The sequence below is a fragment of the Carcharodon carcharias genome, chromosome 10, assembly GCF_017639515.1.
Source record: "Carcharodon carcharias isolate sCarCar2 chromosome 10, sCarCar2.pri, whole genome shotgun sequence".
Lineage (NCBI taxonomy): Eukaryota > Metazoa > Chordata > Chondrichthyes > Lamniformes > Lamnidae > Carcharodon > Carcharodon carcharias.
The window spans coordinates 143564823-143585237 of record NC_054476.1 but is presented as its reverse complement, the minus strand read 5'-3'; the positions used below and the strand labels follow the sequence as shown (position 1 = coordinate 143585237).

The window sequence follows — 20415 nt, the reverse complement described above, 5'->3', positions numbered from 1 at the left end:
CCTCAGGTCACCAAAGCTTACAGCAAGAATCTCAAAATGGACCAAGATCAGTCACATGATATGCTCCCCCAACACGCCTGCTGTTTGCTCCAGAATAAGGCCCTAACAATGCATTAAAAACAAGTTCTAAAATGGTATTGTGACATCTTGGAGATATGACAATTGTTTGGCATTTTGAATGACTTACAAAGTACAGATTACAGGGGGAATGAATGGTTCATATCCTTTAGGAATCTATTCAGGAGAAAGGAATAGAGGAAAAAAACAGGAAATGTGAATGCAGAATCCAGAGGGAAATTTAATAGTATTTAACAAAGGGCACATAAAAAAATAAAACAAGAGATTCCTCAATGAAATGGAAAGAGGCATGATTATACTGAGTGACTGCTTTCTTCACACCAATTAGTACCACCTAGACTCAAGTGATCATTCGTCCAGCAACCAACAGTGGAGGAACCAAGAGCAGACAGTATATTAGACAATACCATTAAAGATTACACCCAGTGTTATACTCGCAACAGACCAGGCTACGACATTGGACCCAGGGAGAGAGGGCAAGAGAGCCGAGATAGAGAGCGTGTGTGCAAAAGAGAGAGCACAAGAGAAAGTGTACAGGACACAATGAAAGGAATGCCTGACAAGAAAAAGCACACAACATATGGCTGGACTTAAATCTACACACTAACTCCTAGTTACCTTGACTTAAATCTACACACTAACTCCTAGTTTACCTTGGGAGTGAAATCTCAGAACTGAAGATTGAATTTAAGAATTTAAACAGACCAAAGAAAAAATGATTTTTGTTTTAAAAAAGTTACAATTGGTCCCATAATCAACATGCTATAAAAACTATCTGTACTATCTCAGTTATCCCAGAGGAGGCAGAGGTGAATTAAGATTTGATTTTTTTTTTGGCTTAAATGTTTTAGTCCAAGAAGTAACCACACAGGGCATTAGAGGTTTGTTGCTGCTGGATATAGCTACAGCCAACATCCTTACTGCAACCTATTTTGGTAAATGCTCACATCCAACTGTAAATGATACTGGGTATGAAGCAAGGTTGGGAGCTCCCCAAAGTACCATTCAGCAGATTAATCAAAAGTACACCATTAACTCCATACCTATCAGTCAAGCTTTTTCTTGGCTGGTCTGAACCCACAATATCCTGATTAGGGTGTACCAGCGCATGGCAGCAAAGTGATGTAACCTGGCCATAGTCACACATCATTGTGAGGAGACTCCCTGGAGCATAAGTCTTGTGCAGCTCATAAAAGCAACATCAAAAGGGGCAACCTGTGTCAGGGACACATGGTTGTGGGAAGGGGAGAAGTCCCACCCTTGTAAATATTGATGGGTCGAGTTGGGCCAAGTTGTCAATTTCAAATGATCAAGAGTCTGTGGTGCAAACTAGAGTACAGTTCCCTGCAACTGAACTGGGATAATCAGCTGATAAAATGTTTGGTGAGGCAGCAGGCAAATGCAGAGTTAAAGCTTACCTTAGGAAAGACCCAGTAGCTCGTCTTTTTATTTCCTTCCCATTTCCCTTTGAATGCACTCATGAAATATTCCAGATAGGAAAAAGGCTTCCACCATTCCTTTGGTTGCAGTAGTTTGGGGAATCTTCAGTACAAATCCTGCAAGGATCCCTTGAACCCACTTGTCTACACCAAAGTTGCTGGATCATGGATTTAAACATCTTAAATGAACATGACCTGCCCTCCCCAACTCTGCTTTCAGTGGGGTGAGGCCAAGAACATTGAGGCAAAACAAATAGGGAATTTACTGCATTCATTATATGAAAATAATAAGGTTCCCTGGAAATCAATAACTTTTGCAGATTACGTACCATCTCCCTGCATGTCTGAAGTCCATAGTGTCAAGTTGTCACGTAACAACTGCATAATGAGTGTAGAGTCCTTGTAGCTTTCTTCACTCAAGGTGTCCAGTTCTGCAATTGCATCATCGAATGCTGCCTTTGCCAATCTGTGGGGGACAAGGATTTTTATATTTGTTGCTGCAGCCAACTTTAAGATCTCACAGCCCAGACTGGCACTTCGCATTTCAATCTCAAACGGCTGACATTCAGTCTACAAATTTCAGTAGTGTGGTTCATGGCTAAAATCAGCCATTCTATGCTAGCTAACTCCCAAAAACAGCAGAAATGAATGACCTGTTCAGCTGTTTTGGCAGCACTGTGCGATGAAGAACGTTATCCAGGACACTAAGAGAAATCCCTTGAAAATGTGCCACAAGATCTTTTATTATCTACCTGAACCACAGGAACAAGTAGATCAGACCTTAGTTCAAAGGGACAGCCTCTGACACTGCAGCAATTCCTCATAACTCCACTGAAGTATCAGCCTGAACACTTCTGACTCAGAGCTGAATGTGCTCAATTGAGCCCTGCTGACATTTTGCCCTCCACAGCTGAAAGACTGACTCACTGTTCAGCCTGTACGAGGGGTCATTCAGATGAGGTACCAGAGGGTACCAGTAACGTGGATCAGCAACTTTAGTAGAACTGTAAGCCTGAATACTACTTGTTCCAGTTTGTATATGCTGTACATACCTACAGGCACGGTCAGGGGAATTGAGGATTTCATAGTAGAATACAGAGAAATTCAAAGCAAGGCCTAAGCGGATGGGGTGCGTCGGCGGAAGTTCTGTCATTGCAATATCGCTAGCCGCCTTGTATGCGACCAGGCTGTTCTCTGCTGCCTCCTTCCTGTCATTCCCTGTTGCAAACTCTGCCAGATACCTGTGGTAATCACCTTTCCTGTAATCAGGACAAAATTAAATAAGTAAATCCCGACAAATTCACAATAATGGTTTCAACTCTAACAAATGGCTCCTTCATTGTAACACAGCTTTAAAGTTAATTTTACCGAAAACAGAGCAAGGGCCAGCAACACAAATCACTCATGTAAATACTGTTGAACTTTAAAGAAACATAAAACAAGGCCTCAGCTAATCAGTCACCCATTCCCCTTCTTACCTTCTATTAACCCCACCTTCTGAAAAACAATGAACAGAGTATTGAGAAGCATGCTGATACGAAAAAAAATTACTACTGTAAAGAAAGAACTTGCATTTGCTTTCTTCCCTGTCTCTGACTCCTAATTGGGGTATAGTTTGATAGGGAATAGCAGGAGGCCCTTTTCCTATCAGGGGTCACTGGGTAATGATCAGAAGCATGATTCTTGGCCAATTTGTTCATTCCCCTCTCTCAACCAGGACACTTGGCTAATTGCACATAGTACCCCCAAAAGCTGCTCTGATCGAGGTCAGCTGACACAGCACAGGTCAGTAATTCAATCTGGGGCCTTACAGTCAGTATGCCTCACTACCATACTAAGCAGTTTATCTCCCAGGCTATTCTGAGAACATTACTTTCTTAGTTAACTTTTCTTTGGCTGACAGAAAAAGTTGAAGCTCTTGCCCATGAACTCAGCTATGGTACAACAGCACCGCCATACACAGTGGCACGCAAGCAACAGCTATCACTGTCAGTTGAACTCTGATGAGTTAGAGGTCACCATACTTCAGCATGGAAATGTACAATGGTAGACAGGCAATGGCTAGCATTTAAAGAATACACGGTTTGCAACAAATTTACATTCCTTTGAAGTGCAAAAAGCCAGTAGAAAAAGTGATTCAACCATGACTAACAAAAGTAGTTAAGGATTCGATCAGATCAAAGGAAGGGGCATATAAAGTTGCCAAGAAAGTAGTAAGCCTGAGGATTGGGAACATTTTAAAAACCAACAAAACAGAACCAAGAAATTGATAAAGAAAGTAGAAAGTGAAATTAAACTGGCGAAGAACAAAAAACCACACTGTAGAAGCTTCTATAGGTATGTAAAAAGGTTAGTAAAGATAAATGTGGGCCCATTTGAGACAGAATGGAGAATTGATGAGTATTAAGGTAATGGCAGAGAAACTAAACAAATACTGTGTGCCTGTCTTCACTGAAGATACAAGAAGCCTCCCTGAAATACTGAGGGGGGGCCAAGAGCCTAGTGAGATTGAGGATCTAAAAGAGATTAGTATTAGTAACAAAGTAGTGCTGGAAAAATTAATGGGGCTGAAAGCTGATAAATCGTTTGGGCCTGACGATCTACATTCCAGAGTGTTGAAAGAGGCGGCTGTAGAGATAGTGGTGATCATCTTTCAAAATTCTATAGATTCTGGAACGATGCCTACAGATTGGAAGGTAGCAAATGTGACCCTACTCTTTAAGAAAGGAGGGAGAGAAAAAAGGGAACTATAGAACTGTTAGCCTGACATCGAATAATTAGAATTGAATATAAAGGATGCAATAGCCAACATTTGTGGGATTGGGGGAGGTGGGAAGAGATATACTGGCATGGGTTGAGGATTGGTTAATGGACAGAAAACAGTAGGGATAAACAGATCACTCTCAGGTTGGCAGGCTGTGACTAGTGATATCAGAGGGATGAGAGTTTGGGCCCCAGCTATTCACAATCAATACCAATGATTTGGATGTCGGGGACCAAAAGGTAATATTTCTAAGTTTGCTGATGACACAAACTTGGTGGGAATGAGAGATGGTGGCAAAGAGGCTTCAAGGAGATTTAGACAAAGTGAGTGGGCAAGAACATGGCAGATGGAATATAATGTGGAAAAATGTGAAGTTATCCACCTTGGTAGGTAGATAAAACAGAAATGCAGAGTATTTCTTAAACGAGGAAAGATTGGGAAATGTTGATGTCCAAAGAAACCTGGGTGTCCTTAGTCATATGTCACTGAAAGCTAACCTGCAGATGCAACAAGCAATTAAGAAGGCAAATGGTACGTTAGCCTTTATTGCAAGGGGATTTGAGTAAAGGAATAAGGAAGCAGCTGTATAGAGCCTTGGTGAAACCGCACCTGGAGTATTGTGTACAGTTTTGGTCTCCTTATCTACAGAAGGATATACTGACCATAGAGGGTGTGCTATGAAGGCTCATCGCGCTAATCCCGGAGATGCCAGGATTGTCCTATAAGGAAAGATTGAGGAGACTGGGCCTGTAATTGCTCTAGAGTTTAGATGAATGAGAGGTGATCTCATTGAAGTGTATTAAATTCTTACAGGGCCCGACAGGGTAGATGCATGAAGGATGCTCCCCCTGGTTGTTGGAGCGGGATGGGAGGCAGTCTAGAACCTGGGGAGTGTCTCAGAATAAGAGGTAGGCTATTTAGGACTGAAATGAGGAGGAATCTCTGCAGTCAGAGGGGGTTGAATCTTTGGAATTCTCTATCCTAGAGGGATGGAGGCTCAGTCATTGAGTATGTTCAAAGCACAAAGAGGTTGATAGATTTTTAGAAACCAATGACATTAAGGGGTACGGGGGCAATGTGGGGAGATGGCACTGAGGTAGAAGATCAGCCATGACAGAATTAAATGGAGGAACAGGCTCGAGGGGCCAAATGGCTTGCTCCTATGTTCCCAGCTATACCCTGAAATGCCCAGTACATACATTTTATAGTAGAAAACCTTTGACTCTCCAGAGTTGGCAGCAGGAATGAGGTGTTTATCCAGTACATCCAGAATGTCATTACAAATTGATTTCAGCTCATCCTCAACCTGAAATTACAACAATATTTAAAATGACAAATCAGATCAAACTCTCACAACAGACCAAGGTTATTTACTGCAAACTTATCAGTATGGTTACTGTGACAACATAAATTAGTGAGGTACATGAATTCAAAGGTGAACACCACAAATCACCCAGATACAAGAGTACCTCAATTGTATGTGGGTGAAAATTGCCCTGAAATGTCTTGAGTTTCATCATGTGTCTGTAAATACGTATAGAAAGCCAGAGAAACATCACAAGCCATTGAACTCAGACTTGTCAATTCCATGCAACACAGCAGCAAAGTGCATTCGGTTTACTTTTGTTCACATGCAGCCATGAAGCTGCATCAGCACTACTCTAATCCATTTTATGGGGATGTAACAAACATCCTAGACTTGTCCTTTCTCATCTCCAATTAATGTGGCTAATAGATATCCAGACTGACATGAAGATCAAAATTCACCATGTGCATTTTTAGATCAGAGACAAAAAAAAAATTCATAGCTTACTGCTAACACTAAAACATTATTTTGAGGGAAAAAAAGCACTCCTAGGCATAAGGAATTTTATCTCAGCAATTTCCTGGGTCAACTGTTGCACAAAATGCCTGATGCACCATGTGTCACATTCCTAAGTGCAAAATGTTGAACTGACTGCTTCAATGACACTACCAGGCAAAGTTCCAAGTTTGAGCTTAGATTAATGGAAAAAAAAGAGCCCATGAAACCAGCTTTCAATCACAGAGCAATTTGGGGATTGTGTTTCTTCTTCCCAGAGGAGTAATACAATTCTAGAAAAGCTATTCACTTGATTTGAGCATTAACTGAAAATTCAAAACTAGCTGCATGAAGAGCCTGCCATTCAGTAAAGTTAAGATTTAGTACTTTGCCTGCACAAGCCATTTGTCTTCACAAGTATACCATAATCAGTTTTATTACAGTTGGTTCATTACCCATATTTACTCCTCCCTTGTGTACAACCCAAAGCACATTTAGAAAACTGCTTCATATTACAAATGCAGGGTCTTGTGCAGTTTCTGAAATAAAAGGTGCTTTAGAAACATTTCAGTACAGTATAACCTAAGATGTACTGTTTAACACACACAACTCACCTTAGCGCAGACTAACTCCCAGCTGGAATGCAGGGAAGAGGAGCCAGGCTTTTTGCCTGGAGTTGCCACAGGAGGCCCAACTGATGTTTGCCCCAGCCACTAACATTTTGCAGCTTAAATGCTGCTGTTCAGCACTCATTTAAATCACAAGGTATGCATGTGCAAGTGCACATGCCAGCAGGTTTCTCTGGTTGAGAAACCAGGGGGCTGCAGACTTTCCTTGAGGTCTTTTACTTTTTAAAACTTAATTTTTCAGGGCTGGGTCTGTAGTTCAAGAACAGTAGTCACCACAACCCATAGACCATTTAAATCACCCCAGCATACTATCTGAGCAACAAGGTTCAAATTAAAATGTATTAACAAGGTCCCCACTTGACACAGGTGGATGTCTCACCAACTAATGTAAAATCCACACAGTTATCAAAACTACTCAATTGCAACTTTTGTTCCACTTAATTTCTACCTGGCAGAAGGGGTTAAATTCCACACCTCCATAAAGCACAGGAGCCTCAAGCTGGGTTTAGATGGATTCCAATCCTTTTAGTATTTTCACATTTACTGGACATGAAATTAGAATAAAATTCCTAAACTGCATTCCAAAGGGAAACAAACCCTGAGAAGTTAGGAATAATTTCCAAAGCTGAAGCGTGCAAATAACATTTTCTCCCTTTCCCGTTCCAAATAGAGTCTGATGTCATGAATTGAATCTCAGCCGAGCTCCTGTAATACCATTCTAATTAGCGAGTGACTTCTCATTCTGCAATTTCAATCTCCAACCCAACCCTTGTTCTCTTTCCAGAATTTAATGGAATGCTGTCTTTTCCTCTCTAAATCTCTTCCCTCCATATAAATACTCACACCCATCCCTTAATCTTACCATCTCATTTGGCTTCTCTACTCCCATCATGACCGTTTTCTTGCATGACACTCTGTCCATATCCCCCTTCCCACTCCCAACCCAACTTGTGCTCACCCTTGCATAAAAATCTCCCTCAAGTCACTTACCACTGTGCTTTCAATTCCCAACCATCAAATCTTAGGTTCACAATTCATGATATTTAACAACTACCGATTTGCTAAGTCACACCCTCTCCATCACCTTTGATGCCCTTGTCCCATTAAAACCATTATTCTCCCTCATCCCCATCATTCCCCTTAGTATATTCATCTCTGCTCTCCTCAGTCCAAAGAACATAGATTAGATTGCTTTTGATCATAGTGTGGTTTAACGAGCCATCACCAGATCTGGCTGGATCACACAAAGCATTATCGGGTGCTGCTCTCCATCATTTAAACTGCTCACTATTCAAAGGTCATCCAGGAACGCAAAGAGAACAAACTGTTTTCTTAAACTACTCTCACCTTCAACCAAGAGGAGCATATGGATAACTTTTCCAAAGATGGAATCCAATGGTTCAGCTGCCTTTGCTACTTCCCTTCATTCCCTTGGCTCACTGAATCAGACTTCCCCTAATCTTCCCCATTGCCCTAGGCTTGAATGCACACCGTTCTCTGGATTCTGCCTGCCTTGCTCTCTCCAGCCCATCTTGTCCACTGGACCCACCATCTGCTTCCTTGATCCTATTCCAACCAAACTGATCAGCACCCAACTTTCCTTCCCAGCTCCCACATTAGTAGATATGTAAACTGCTGTCTCTCTTCAGGTGCTTATCTCCATCCCTTCAAATCTGCTGTCATCACCGACCTCCCAGAAAAACCACTTGGTTTAATCATTTTAAGGCATTCCAGGCTGGCCTCCCATGTTCTACCCTCTGTAAATTTGGTCATCCAAAATTCTGCTGCCCATATCCTAACTTGCACCAAGTCTCATTCATCCACCACCTGTGTTCACTGACTTAAACTGGTTCTGCCAATGCTTCAGTTTTAAGATTCCCATCCTTGTTTTCAAATTCCTCTGCAATCTTGCCCCTTCCTATCTCTGTAATCTCCTCTAACCTCACTAACTGCCAGGTTATCTGCGATCCTCCAATTCTGGCCTCTTGAGCACCTCAATTTTAATTGCTCCAACACAGGCAACTACGCCTTGAGCTACCTAGGCCCAAACCCCTCTCCACCTCCAACTCACTCTCCTCCTCCATGAAGCACTTTAAAATCTATCTCTAACCAAGTTTTTGGTCATCAGCCCTAATATCTGCAAGGTGGCTTGGCATTAAAATTGTTTGATTCCATTCTTGTGAAATGCCATGGCAAGTCTTATTTACATTAATGATACTATATAAAATTGTTATTGTGAATCAACTCTTCAGTGTGTACAACAACTGTAGAAATCAGTCTCATTCTCGCACTCTCTCAATCAGCAACTAGTTTATGACATTGATGCAAATTTCTTACATACTAAGATTCAGAGCTTAACCAAGTAGTAGGATGCTACAGAGTAGAAGCAACCAGTTTCATTTTAGCATGAAAAAAGGCACTGACAGCATAAGCCATTCAATATAAAAACACACCCAGAACACCACATGGCTGGAAAACATGGTGCACACTGAAGAAGGAAGAAAGTCAGGATTTTTAAAAAATGGGACCCATTATTTGACTCAAGTTCAGATGAACATGGCAGCTTGGTGAATAAGGTGCTTAATTGAGAGAGTTGGGAATGATAAATTACAAAAATTAGCAACATTTGTTGGAAATTAATGAACTATTATTCTCTGATTATAAGAGGGCTCATTTGTGATGTCAAAACAGCACTGCTTCATCCAAGATTCCAAGAACACAAGGACAAAGACTTCCAGACTGCATAACAATGTAATAAAATCCAGAAAATGCTGGGAATACTCTACTGGTCAGGCATTATCTGGAAAGAGGAACCACTTTAATGTTTCAGGTCAATAATCTTTTCAGCAGTTGTGACGAAAGGTCTTCACCCTGAAAATGTTATCACTCACGCTCTCCAGAGATGCCATCAGGCCTGCTGAGTGTTTGCAACATTTTCTGTATTTTATTACAATTTGTAGCATCGGTTGGTGTTTTACTTTTCCGTCCTATTAATTAAATCCATTGGCATTTGAAGTCTCAGCTTTTACTTTGCAATGATTGTATAAATTTGATTTGTTTTAGAAAAACGCCAATAAGACAGTTATCACACTAACTGCTTCCATTAGAACATAATTCAAGGATAAGAAAGTCTACTGTATCTCCTTAAAAAATCTCAGCTTTGTGAATACCAGCAAGACTGCTTTTATTACCACTTCCAGTTACCTGGAAAACTGATGGCTTAGGTCACCTCAGAGGGCAGCAAGAGTTGACCATGTAGTGTGGGACAGGAGTCCCATGTACATCAACCGTGCCTGGACGGTGCACTCCCTCTATCACCTTACTTGGTAGGGTACTGCTTCTCATATTTGCACTTTCTCCAATGCATGTTTTTGGGGGATGGTGACGGCAACATTGAATTGAACAGATTTTTTCCCCAAAAAGATATTGAAATATGAAAAGCCACCACCATAAACTCTCTGCCAGTTTCTTTGGAGGTTCAGTGATCACACTACTGCCAAGAAACACAACTGATTTATTGTCTGTTTTATCTATCTCTATAATTTGCCAGGGGGTGGCAAATCTTTTGACCTTACCGTTTTTCTGTATTCACGAATCATTTTTAGTTTGTCCTCGCCACCCTTGTTTTCCTCCTTTTGCTCAATACTGCTGATTATCCTCCAGGACGCTCTCCGTGCTCCGATCACATTTTTATAGGCCACAGACAGTAAATTCCTTTCTTCAACTGTCAACTCTACGTCCATGCCAGCTACCCTTTTCATTGACTCCACCATTTCTGCGTAACAGGAAAGAAACATAAATCAAAGTAACTAGTGATGATCAATGCATTATGGGCTAATCCTTAAACTTTGCAATTTTCAGGCTTCATTATTTTCAGCGGAAGTAGGAAGATTAATAGAACCAAAGTGCAAATGGTATTCAAACCCCAACTTCTGACTTCCTACAGTCAGAGTAACAAAGTAGATTTAGAGTAAAACCAAATGCCATGCTCACACAAACTCCTAAACTCAAGAAGCTAAACCAATCCATTTGTTGTTTCTCAGCTCAAATTTTGTTTACTTCCCAATATACCATTTTAGTAACTCACACCATCTATGGTCCAGCTGCTACTCCATTTTAAATGTTAAAACATAATCCAATCCTTACTTTTCATTTCATTTAACAGAATTCCTATGTGACACTAATTAGACTTTCTTATTAACTTGCACTAGCAGGAAACTTGGTTTGCATTGGTTTGAACTAAACAAAATGTACAGAAAATCAGCAGGAACTAATCTGTACCTGACTATCAGCCCACAGTAAAGAATTACCTGCGCAGTTTAAGCAGCAAGTCCAATCTTTACCCGTAATTTAGTTCCAGAATGGACAGACATGGCACAATTGACACCCCATAAAAGAGGGCTGAGTGCACCACACCACATAGTGGTCAAATGCCTGCAGTTACTTTGCTTCAGTGCACAACAGCTCCACTATTATAATCTCAAGGCTCCTTCTTCAGGGAATGAGGTTACACTTTCCACCTATTCCTCCCCAAATCTCCACCCAGACTATATTTACATAGTAATATTCCCACATAAAAGGCTCTTCCCCAGCAAATACAGCTGGAAAGGTTAGACCTACCACTTAAAACATACAGCACCAGATCTTATCCATTGCGAGCAGTTTTAAAAAAGCTATTAAATGCAGTTTGAGAATTGGCGTAAACATAATATACAAAAAGTGTAGATAGCCACGCCACTGAGCAATCAATCACTCCCAAAATCTTCTAAACAGAAAAAGTCACACTTTCGACTCCCAATACAACCACCCAGCTCCACAGCTTTTAGTACTGAAAAGGAAGATGCTTGAAGTCTAGAATGGGCTAGCCATTGACCTCTAGACTGCACACGGCTAAGGAAGAAGTGCTGAAAAGCACTTCAAAAGTTGTATTTAGGACCAATAATTTTCCATGAATTAAGACAAATTTGTTTTATAATTGCCATTTTATAACTGGTTTCATTCATTGCTTTCTAATGGTGAAATAAGTAAAACTCATTACATAGAATTGAGATTTTTAACCAATATTCTGAAAGTAGAATTTAGTTTCTGTCTGGGAAAAACATAAATCAGCAGCTTCAGTGTTGTCACAATCTTTATTGATGATACTTTTATGCCCTTCCATATCAAGGAACTTGGTTTTAGAGTAGTCTTTCTGCAAATGTTTGATCGGATTATCATCTTGATTCTGTCTACATGAGACCAGAAACTTTGAGGCCACCCGCACAGATCAGACAGGTGCTTTATTGCCTTGTATGAACCTTCCATTTGGAAAAAGCTCTTAACCAAATATTGCACTGTGGTCAAATTTGCTCCACATTACAAGCAAGGCCAATTCAGAACAAAAAGAAACAGATTAGAATTTAGGACAAGCTATGCCCGTTTTGCTACTGGTACCAATGTATATACAGCTACAGGATGATCCAAACCGGAGTCAAGTCTTGAGCTATCTACCCATTTGTTTCAAAGACAAACTGGAATCAGCTTTAGTGAACTTCTTGCAATGATATTTTTAACAGCTAGTGAAAAACACTCAAAGATAGTTGGAATCAACTCAATATGCTAGAACCAGAGATAATTTACAAGCTATCAAAAATCAGCAAAAGAGAGTATGGTGCCTGGAATTTTCTTTCATATTGTACAAAGACTTGCGTCAACAGTGGCAACTCTTACTACACAGGCCTCAAAACAATATAAAACTTTTTAACATTCAAATGTACACACCAGAAAAATAACCAGTAATTCTAAGCCACTTCACATACCAGCCATCAAAGACAGCCATTCCAGTTAACAGGATTATAACTTAAGGACAACAGAAAAGTGACTAATGAAGAGACATTACTGGGTCCAAGTCTGATCCAATAATGGCCTATTCGACTGAGTACTGATTAAGTGTGAGCACATATATAGCCCTTTAGGATAAAGCAGATCTTCAACTGAGAAGTAGCAGAAATCAGATAAGGGAAACAAAGCAAGTATTGCACAGGCCAGACCGCAACAGTAAACAAATGTGCAAGTTCCAAAAGACATTCAGTACTCAAAAGGATTAATCTGTATTTTTTTACTTCAGTGATGTGTGCCCAGTGGCAAAACATATGCTTCAGCTTTTTTTTAAATTTGCTGTTGCAAATAGTTTACTGATATCGTGATAATCAAGGCAATGCTGCACATTCCCTATCTTCATCAAAGCAGTTGGACTTTCCAACACAAACTGAAAATTAAGTTAAATTTTTTTTCCTCTATTGATCACAGGTGTATGTGAATAGCAAATCTTCATGTATGATCTTTTGACATTTGTGTCAGCATGCTATTCTTGCAGCAGGGTACATCGCAGGCCAGCCTAACCATATAGTTACCAGCATACACCCAGAATTTTACAGTAAAATAGACATTCAGTTCATCCCATCTGTGCCAGCTCTTAAACAGCTATCCGCCATCACATTCCTCTCCATATTCTCATTTATTTCCTTCCCTTTTATAAATTAATAGATTCTTTCCACCATTCTTTTGGGTTAATGCTATGTAAAAAGGACTCCTGCCTAATCCTTCCCCCATTCTTTTAATGTTAAATTTTTGCCTAATAACCAACTTACTAGTTACAAGAAAGCTTAATTTTGATTAACTTATTAAAATCCTTCATAATTATCAGGCCTGCTCTGAACCCCAAACATTAACGAAAACAGCCCGTTATTCAAGCTTCTCGTAACTAAAGACCCACCTTATTTCTACCTTCTTCACAGCCTTCTTCAATAATAATCAGGAAAATTAATCTTGAATGCTTGATTCTCCTCTTGCCCCTACCCTCCTGCCAAGCTCACCGAACGTCAAGCCCAGATGTTGCTATCTCTGCTGCCAAGACAAAGCTGGTTCAGACCTGGCTCAATATCATACCATGCAGTATATATGCAGCTCTTATTTCTAAGATTACCTATTCGACAAGCATTTTAGATGAGACACAGCTAGTTACAACTTCTAGAAAACATGAAATCTCAAAGGCAGAGGTAAAAGTTACAGGGGAAAATATTATAGTCTATATAACTCACCACAAATTTACTTCATGAAACCAATTATATAAGTAAGTCAGGGAGAAGGCATAGCTAACCCAAAAATGATCAAGGTGGGAATAGCTACTGTTGCAAATTCATGTACCAGACTTTAATTGCCACTTGGTGTCACCAGCACACCAAATATTTAACAGATCAGTATTTACAAAACATGATTCTAGAACTATATCAGAACCAAAAAAGGTAGCTGTGCGTATAATGACGTATTGTCATAAATGCTTTAATTACAGAAAATAGTTCATCTTCAAGGACTAAGAACATTCTGGAAGAATGTGTGTTTTATCAGACATTGTCCTTTAAAGAGTTAATGCAAGGACTCCGGCTGCTGCTGTTCCTGGAGAAGACAGCATTTTACAAGAAAAGGTAATTAAGCAGCTTTAAAGAAGCTAGAAACCTCTTGACCCTGCTGGACTGTTTACGAAAGGGTCACGTGGTGGTTTATGGCCTTAAAAAAGAACATGTCTGGAAAGCTGTTTTAAAAGCTGGCAGGCTGGTTTTGCTTTGGGGGGGGAAAAACGAAGGATCAACTGTTTGAATAAAGACGACAACAGCTCTTGCAGCTCCAGGCCCAGTCAAAAGCAAAAAGCGAATGGAAGTTGCTCTGAAGGCACTCTACGTTCTGAAGTCGACTGATTGCAAGTTTTCTGCAAAGTTCGCCTGGAAAATAGTGCAAGAGTTATCAATTGTTTTGCAGACCAGTGCTGAGATACCAACTATACAAACAGGGACACCATCATCTATCCTTTTCCTTTGAACCACTGTATTTAACAGAATTCCTCTATTTTAGCTGAGGGTGCACAGACGCATGCAAGTTAGAAGATTTAGAAAGTGTAATATACTCTCATATTTCATACGGTTTGTAAATAAACTTTGCCTCCTATTTGACAAATCTCCTTTTATAATAAACTAATCATTTTGTTGCTTAGTGAAGAAACCTGGGCATTGAGTGGCCATTCTGAGATTATAAAGCACATATTTGGCCATAAAGCTAGCTGGAGAAAGCATTTAAATATATGTTGTGACCCATGAAGTAGTGGAACTCGGACAGTGCACTGCTCCCACCTCAGTCGTAACATTATCTAGAAAACGTGGCTAAAGTTAACTTTGCATTTAAGCCAGAGACATTGTAGCAGACCCAGCCGGCCTGCTACCCAACCTGTGAATTCTTCCACAATTCACGTGGTTCTCCAATGGAGGGTTGCAAAGAAGCAAAAAACAATTATGGAAGCCTTGTGTATGCTCATTTTGAATGTATTCCTAAAAATTACTGGAGACAATACATTCTGTTGAGCTCACTTTAACTTTGTTACGCATAGGAGTGTGCTGTTCATAATCACTGGTCCCATTCATATTGGTACACAGGAGACAAATTGTTTGTTCCAGATCACAGCTAAACATGTTTACATAGGGCATGGAGGGAACAGCTACATTAAAATGTACAGGTAACAAGGTTCTGGAGAAATTCAGTGGATAAGTTTCCTTGGAGTGCAACAATCCTAAATTGAATGCGATCAGACAAAGTGTGACAATTGTAGGCTCGTCAGTCACAAAGAGAAACAAATAATCAACAGGAATACAAATACAACTACACCCTAGTTTATTAGTGCATTCTATAGAAACAAATGTCACAAGAGATCTGCATAGCTGATTCATAACCACTCACTGCGTCTGTGAATGCCCCGCCCTATGACTCAGTGCTAACAGACGGAATTAAAGTAATCCAACAGGCCAGGCTACTTCCTCATTTTACTACACTGTAATCTGCAAATTGCCCAGACAATAATTGTATTGCTAATGCAGCAACTTTTTCCTTGTCCCAATACTCTATACTAGGATACAATGCAGTCTTCAGTTTAATACTCAATTTCCTACACTGTGAACCAAAACGGCTAAGTCTGAGTTGTTCCAACAGACAAATCAATAAACAGAACTATCAAGAAGCAAAAAGCCCATAAAATCATGTTAGTTTAAGAAATGTTCCCCATCCCTTGTCTGTCTCTCTCCGCTGCTCTCTTGAAACATTTAACTCTTGTTGTATAGAATTCCAGATTGTCCTCCTGTAGCATGCACCTAATTTCTGTGTATGAGCACTGTCAGGATATTCAATCCCATATCACAGCAAATCCAAAATTCAGTATTTACTCCATTTGTAAGAAAATGCCTTTAAGGAAGATTTGTAGCTTTATAAAACCTCAGCTAAAAGACTTGACCCAGGACATCACCTTTTAACTGAAAGCCAACAAGTGATGTGGCAACAGCTGAAATTTGTATTTCTAAGTCATCAAGGAGAAGAAAAACCTGTGGCCTCACTCAAGAGACACAACACACACTGAGCACTAGGAGCTCCCATGTAGTAGATTCAAAGCTTTACTCAATTTTCTCCTTTCCTAGCCTAAAGCTAGAAAGCAGCCACTCCCTAACATCTGTAGAACTCCAGTTCCAAGCTTGTATCTTACCACTCCCTGTAACAGGAAAATTGGGTTTAGAAACCACCCTCAAACTCTCCATTTTAACAAGCCACTCCAACAGTCCTCACACAAAGCTTATTCCAAATCCAATTTGGCTTTATACTGCGAGACGAATAAAAAATACGAGAGAATATATTGGAGTACCAAGTAAATTGCATGCTGATTTTGGGCTGCATCAGTACAGATGTAATCATAAGCCACAAACTTAAACCAAGAAATATCACCCATCACACTGCAAAAAAGAGAAATTCATCATATCCTACAGTAAGAACCAACTTCAGTTGGTGATATGGCCACATCACCATTCAGCATTAATGGGGATTCATTACATTCCTGAAAAGGCCAGTAACGTAAAAAGCTGCAACAGTTTATAGGAACAGCTGGTCATTTAGCCTGCTCGGCTATTCAATGAGATCATACTTGACCTGGCACCTAACTCCATATCGTTGGCCTTTGCCAAAGGGGAGGCAGTGGGGTAGCAGTATTGTCACGAGACTGGTAATCCAGAGACCAAAGGCAATGCTCTGGGGATCTGGGTTTGAATCCCACCACAGCTGATGGTGGAATTTGAATTCAAATAAAAATCTGGAATTAGAAGTCTATTGATGACCATGAAACCATTGTCAATTGTCATAAAAACCTATCTGGTTCACTAACGTCCTTTAGGGAAGGAAATCTGCTGTCCTTACCTGGTCTGACCTACATGTGACCCCAGATCCACAGCAATCTGGCTGACTCTTAAATGCCCCCTGATCAAGGACAATTAGGGATGGGTAATAAATGCTGGCCTACCTAGCAACGTCCACATCCCATGAATAAAAAAACACCTTTGGTGAATAAAAATCTACCAATGCCATCAAATGTGCAAGATCCACTCCTTGCCAACCTGTTTCTGCACCAGATGAACTTCAGATATCATACACTTGCAAAATGAGTGTTCAGGGTACAGTTGGTTGAAACAGCAGCAGCTGTCAATCCTTACACTTCTGAAATGTTTTCTACAGCTGCAGCCAAATACATTTCTTTATTTATGCGTATATTATTTTACTTAATCAGACTTGACAGCAGATTGGCAAAATTAGGTGTTCTATCACAAAAACCCATCCTTGGTTTGATGCAGGGATTAAGTTATTATCTCATCTTGCACCTTACAGTAGTAACACCTGATTCCTTCCTTCTTGTTTCCTAGGCCTTTATGCATAGTCACAATATCCCTGGTTCCAACTTGGAAATCAAGTTTTTAGCAGACCCTAAAGAGAGACAAGTCCACAGATCCTTCCTCCAAACCAGCATAAAGTGCAGGCTGACACCACCAGTATTTCTTGCAACACTGCACAGCTCAGACTAAGGAAGGAAATGACAGTTGAAAACGAGTGCTAAATCCCCAGGCACTCACTCGCCTCAGGACAAATGCAAACTGCCTGTGATGGGCTCAACTTCCCCAACTGATAATCAGCAGGGTAACTGCAGTCATTCTTGGCAAGTGAAGAAATTTACATTTGCTGTAAATTTCACAACTTAAACTAGACCCTCATTTGACTAGCACATGGTGGAAACCTGTCACTTTTGACCCATCTATTTCAACAGATAGTTCTCCCATTTCAATAATGGGTAAAATGTTCATTTTTCAAAGCAAGTTCACCTTGTCTATGCATTTCATTTACTATTGAAGGGTCATGAGGACTCGAAACGTCAACTCTTTTCTTCTCCGCCGATGCTGCCAGACCTGCTGAGTTTTTCCAGGTAATTCTGTTTTTGTTTTGGATTTCCAGCATCCGCAGTTTTTTGTTTTTATCATTTCATTTACTTCCCTTTCTCATCTCTTTTAAAGCCAGCAAGTCCTTGCTGGGATGGGCCCAAATAGCCACAGTTCAGACTACAGACTTCAACAATGAGTGTTAGAAGGCTATTTAACTGTAGGAGGTAACAGAATACATCACACTTTGAGAGACTGGGAGATATAGCGATCAAAAATGGGAAACTGCATCCAAGGCTCCAAAGACGAAGTGAACCACTACTGCTATCACTACTACTATTCTGGTTAACTCAAATCTGGGAACATCTTTACATACAGTGAAACATTCACTGAATCAATAGAAGATCCTTGCAGGCAGATTTTAAAAGTGCACAGACTGACATTTATAGTTTGGTCAATTTCATTTTTGTTCAGGCAAACTGGGATGTGTTGGTGCCTTTGGTGTTATCAAGTCTCTTGCTAGCTGTGCAAACTATGGGGACTGAATGTAATTTCTCATTTATTACAAAATTAATCATGCCTGAGTTACACAAAGCTGATCACACTAAAAGGAGAAATAGTCCAACTTTTCCCAAATGGTACCAGTTTCTGACAGTTTACCAAAGAACATTTCCACTGTCATCCAACTGCTTGATGTCATAATTAAGAAAACTTGTATATCAACCGGTCATGAAACTAGCATGCTATGCAAGACTGCAGTCATGACATTTGGCCTTCTGCAAAAGATTGTTGCAGTGGGGTTAAGCCTGATAAATCAGACAGATTTTACACTGGAATCAGAATTTCACAATGCTTTCACAAAGGCCCAAACTTATAGAGAGTTAAATTTGTTTTCTGTTCAGTCGAGTAGCAAAATATAAATTTAAACCCTAAAAAGGGTGAAACTCTATACTACTGGTTATCACTTATTGCAGCCAAACCTGCACTTTCATTCGATGTATTCTATCCTAGGGACTTCAACTATCCAAATGTGATTCCCAGCAATTAATGGGCCTGATACTGGCACAACTATTAATTTAGTCTTTTCACCCAAAAGAAACAGCATGTAAAGGATCATTGCAGTAAGTAACAAAACTCTCAAATGTAAAAAAAGTCACCATTATATCTGCATTAATGACTATCAAAACTAAATACAAGCTGGTCAAGAATACAATGGGGAGACAGAATGCAGAATGATTCAGACAAGAATGACTCAACAAGGCAGATAAATTTAACAATGATTTGCTTTTGCATACAAAACGAAGAGAATGATGCAAGTATAGAACAAATGAGATTGAACTGACAGGAAAACTAAAAAAAGGCAGTGATGGTTTATTCAGCACAATTTCTGGAGTAGGAGGTGGGGTTAAAGCAAATCAGGAATATTTTAAAGTCCTTGTACATATTAGCTGTTTCAGGAAGTACATGCATACCTCATGAAAACAGCATCATACCCCCTGACTCTGAACATTATTATTAACATCTGTTGGTCATTGAGAACAATAAAACACAATAGAACTATCTCCCTGTCCAACAGCAGCTAATAATGAATAGTTAGAGACTGATTTTCAGCAGCTGTAGCACCTCAGTTTCAAATAATGTGTACTGCCTGTAAGGAATATACCTTTTTATTTTCTGTTGGATTGTGGATTAAAATTACAATGGCTGCAAGTTGAAAGACTTGTCCACTGGAACAAGATGAAAGATATATACAATGTTGCAGCCCTGGAATAGAATGTGCCATGAAAGACAGGATGGTGTCGGAAAGGAATCATGGACCAAGAGAGCTGCCTGACAACAGCATTTTAATTGGCTCCTGACCAGATGACCAGGTTTTGAGAGTGAAGCAGGGGAGCTGAATAGCTCCTAGCCTGAAAGGAACAAGACCTAAAACCTCTTCCTCCTGCGTGCGGAAGATTCCAATAATTCCAAAATAGCTAGCCAGCTTTTTCTTCTCATATCTTGATAGCCTGCTCGCTCTCTCTGAAAACCCCTGTCAAGAGGCAAAGGGGAAAATCACTGTTGGACATTGAAAGGCAAGTGCTCAACCAGTGAATTAAATAGTGAAAGTGCTGGAAGATCACCTCGTGTAATCGACAAGAACTGAAAGGAATTTGGAAGACATCAAATCTTGTTCCCTGGAATTAGTGCTAATTAACTGTTTTATCCCACCCTCAAAATCCATGTTCCTGTGTGTCTTGTATGTGTGTGCGGGTGGGTGTGTGTATAGGGATTTATGGGGAAGAGTTTAGGTTATAGAGTTAGAAATTAGCAGTTTATATTTCTTTCTTTTGCCTATGGTTAACAACAGTCTGTTCAAAAAAGTTATGTATTTATTAAGTTTACAAGCCTGGTGCTTGTATTCCGTTAACCTAAATTAACCACACAGGTAGAAGTGGGC

The 20415-nt window shown here is 40.0% G+C and overlaps 1 protein-coding gene across 2 annotated transcripts in view; it reads right to left on the bottom strand.

The window, feature by feature from the left end:
- ywhae1 (tyrosine 3-monooxygenase/tryptophan 5-monooxygenase activation protein, epsilon polypeptide 1) overlaps positions 1 to 20415 on the bottom strand; it is a 43391-nt gene that overhangs the window by 4436 nt on the left and 18540 nt on the right. Inside the window, exons 2-6 of one of the 2 annotated variants that reach the window (XM_041197057.1) lie at positions 10287 to 10486; positions 5481 to 5587; positions 2570 to 2776; positions 1847 to 1983; positions 212 to 234 (exon numbers count right to left, since the gene is read on the bottom strand). In XM_041197057.1, coding sequence (XP_041052991.1) covers positions 227 to 234; positions 1847 to 1983; positions 2570 to 2776; positions 5481 to 5587; positions 10287 to 10486 — 659 coding nt within the window. In that variant the 3' untranslated portion in view covers positions 212 to 226. Of the gene's footprint in view, positions 1 to 211; positions 235 to 1846; positions 1984 to 2569; positions 2777 to 5480; positions 5588 to 10286; positions 10487 to 20415 lie in introns of those variants that run through there. The other variant, XM_041197056.1, reaches the window with a different exon arrangement.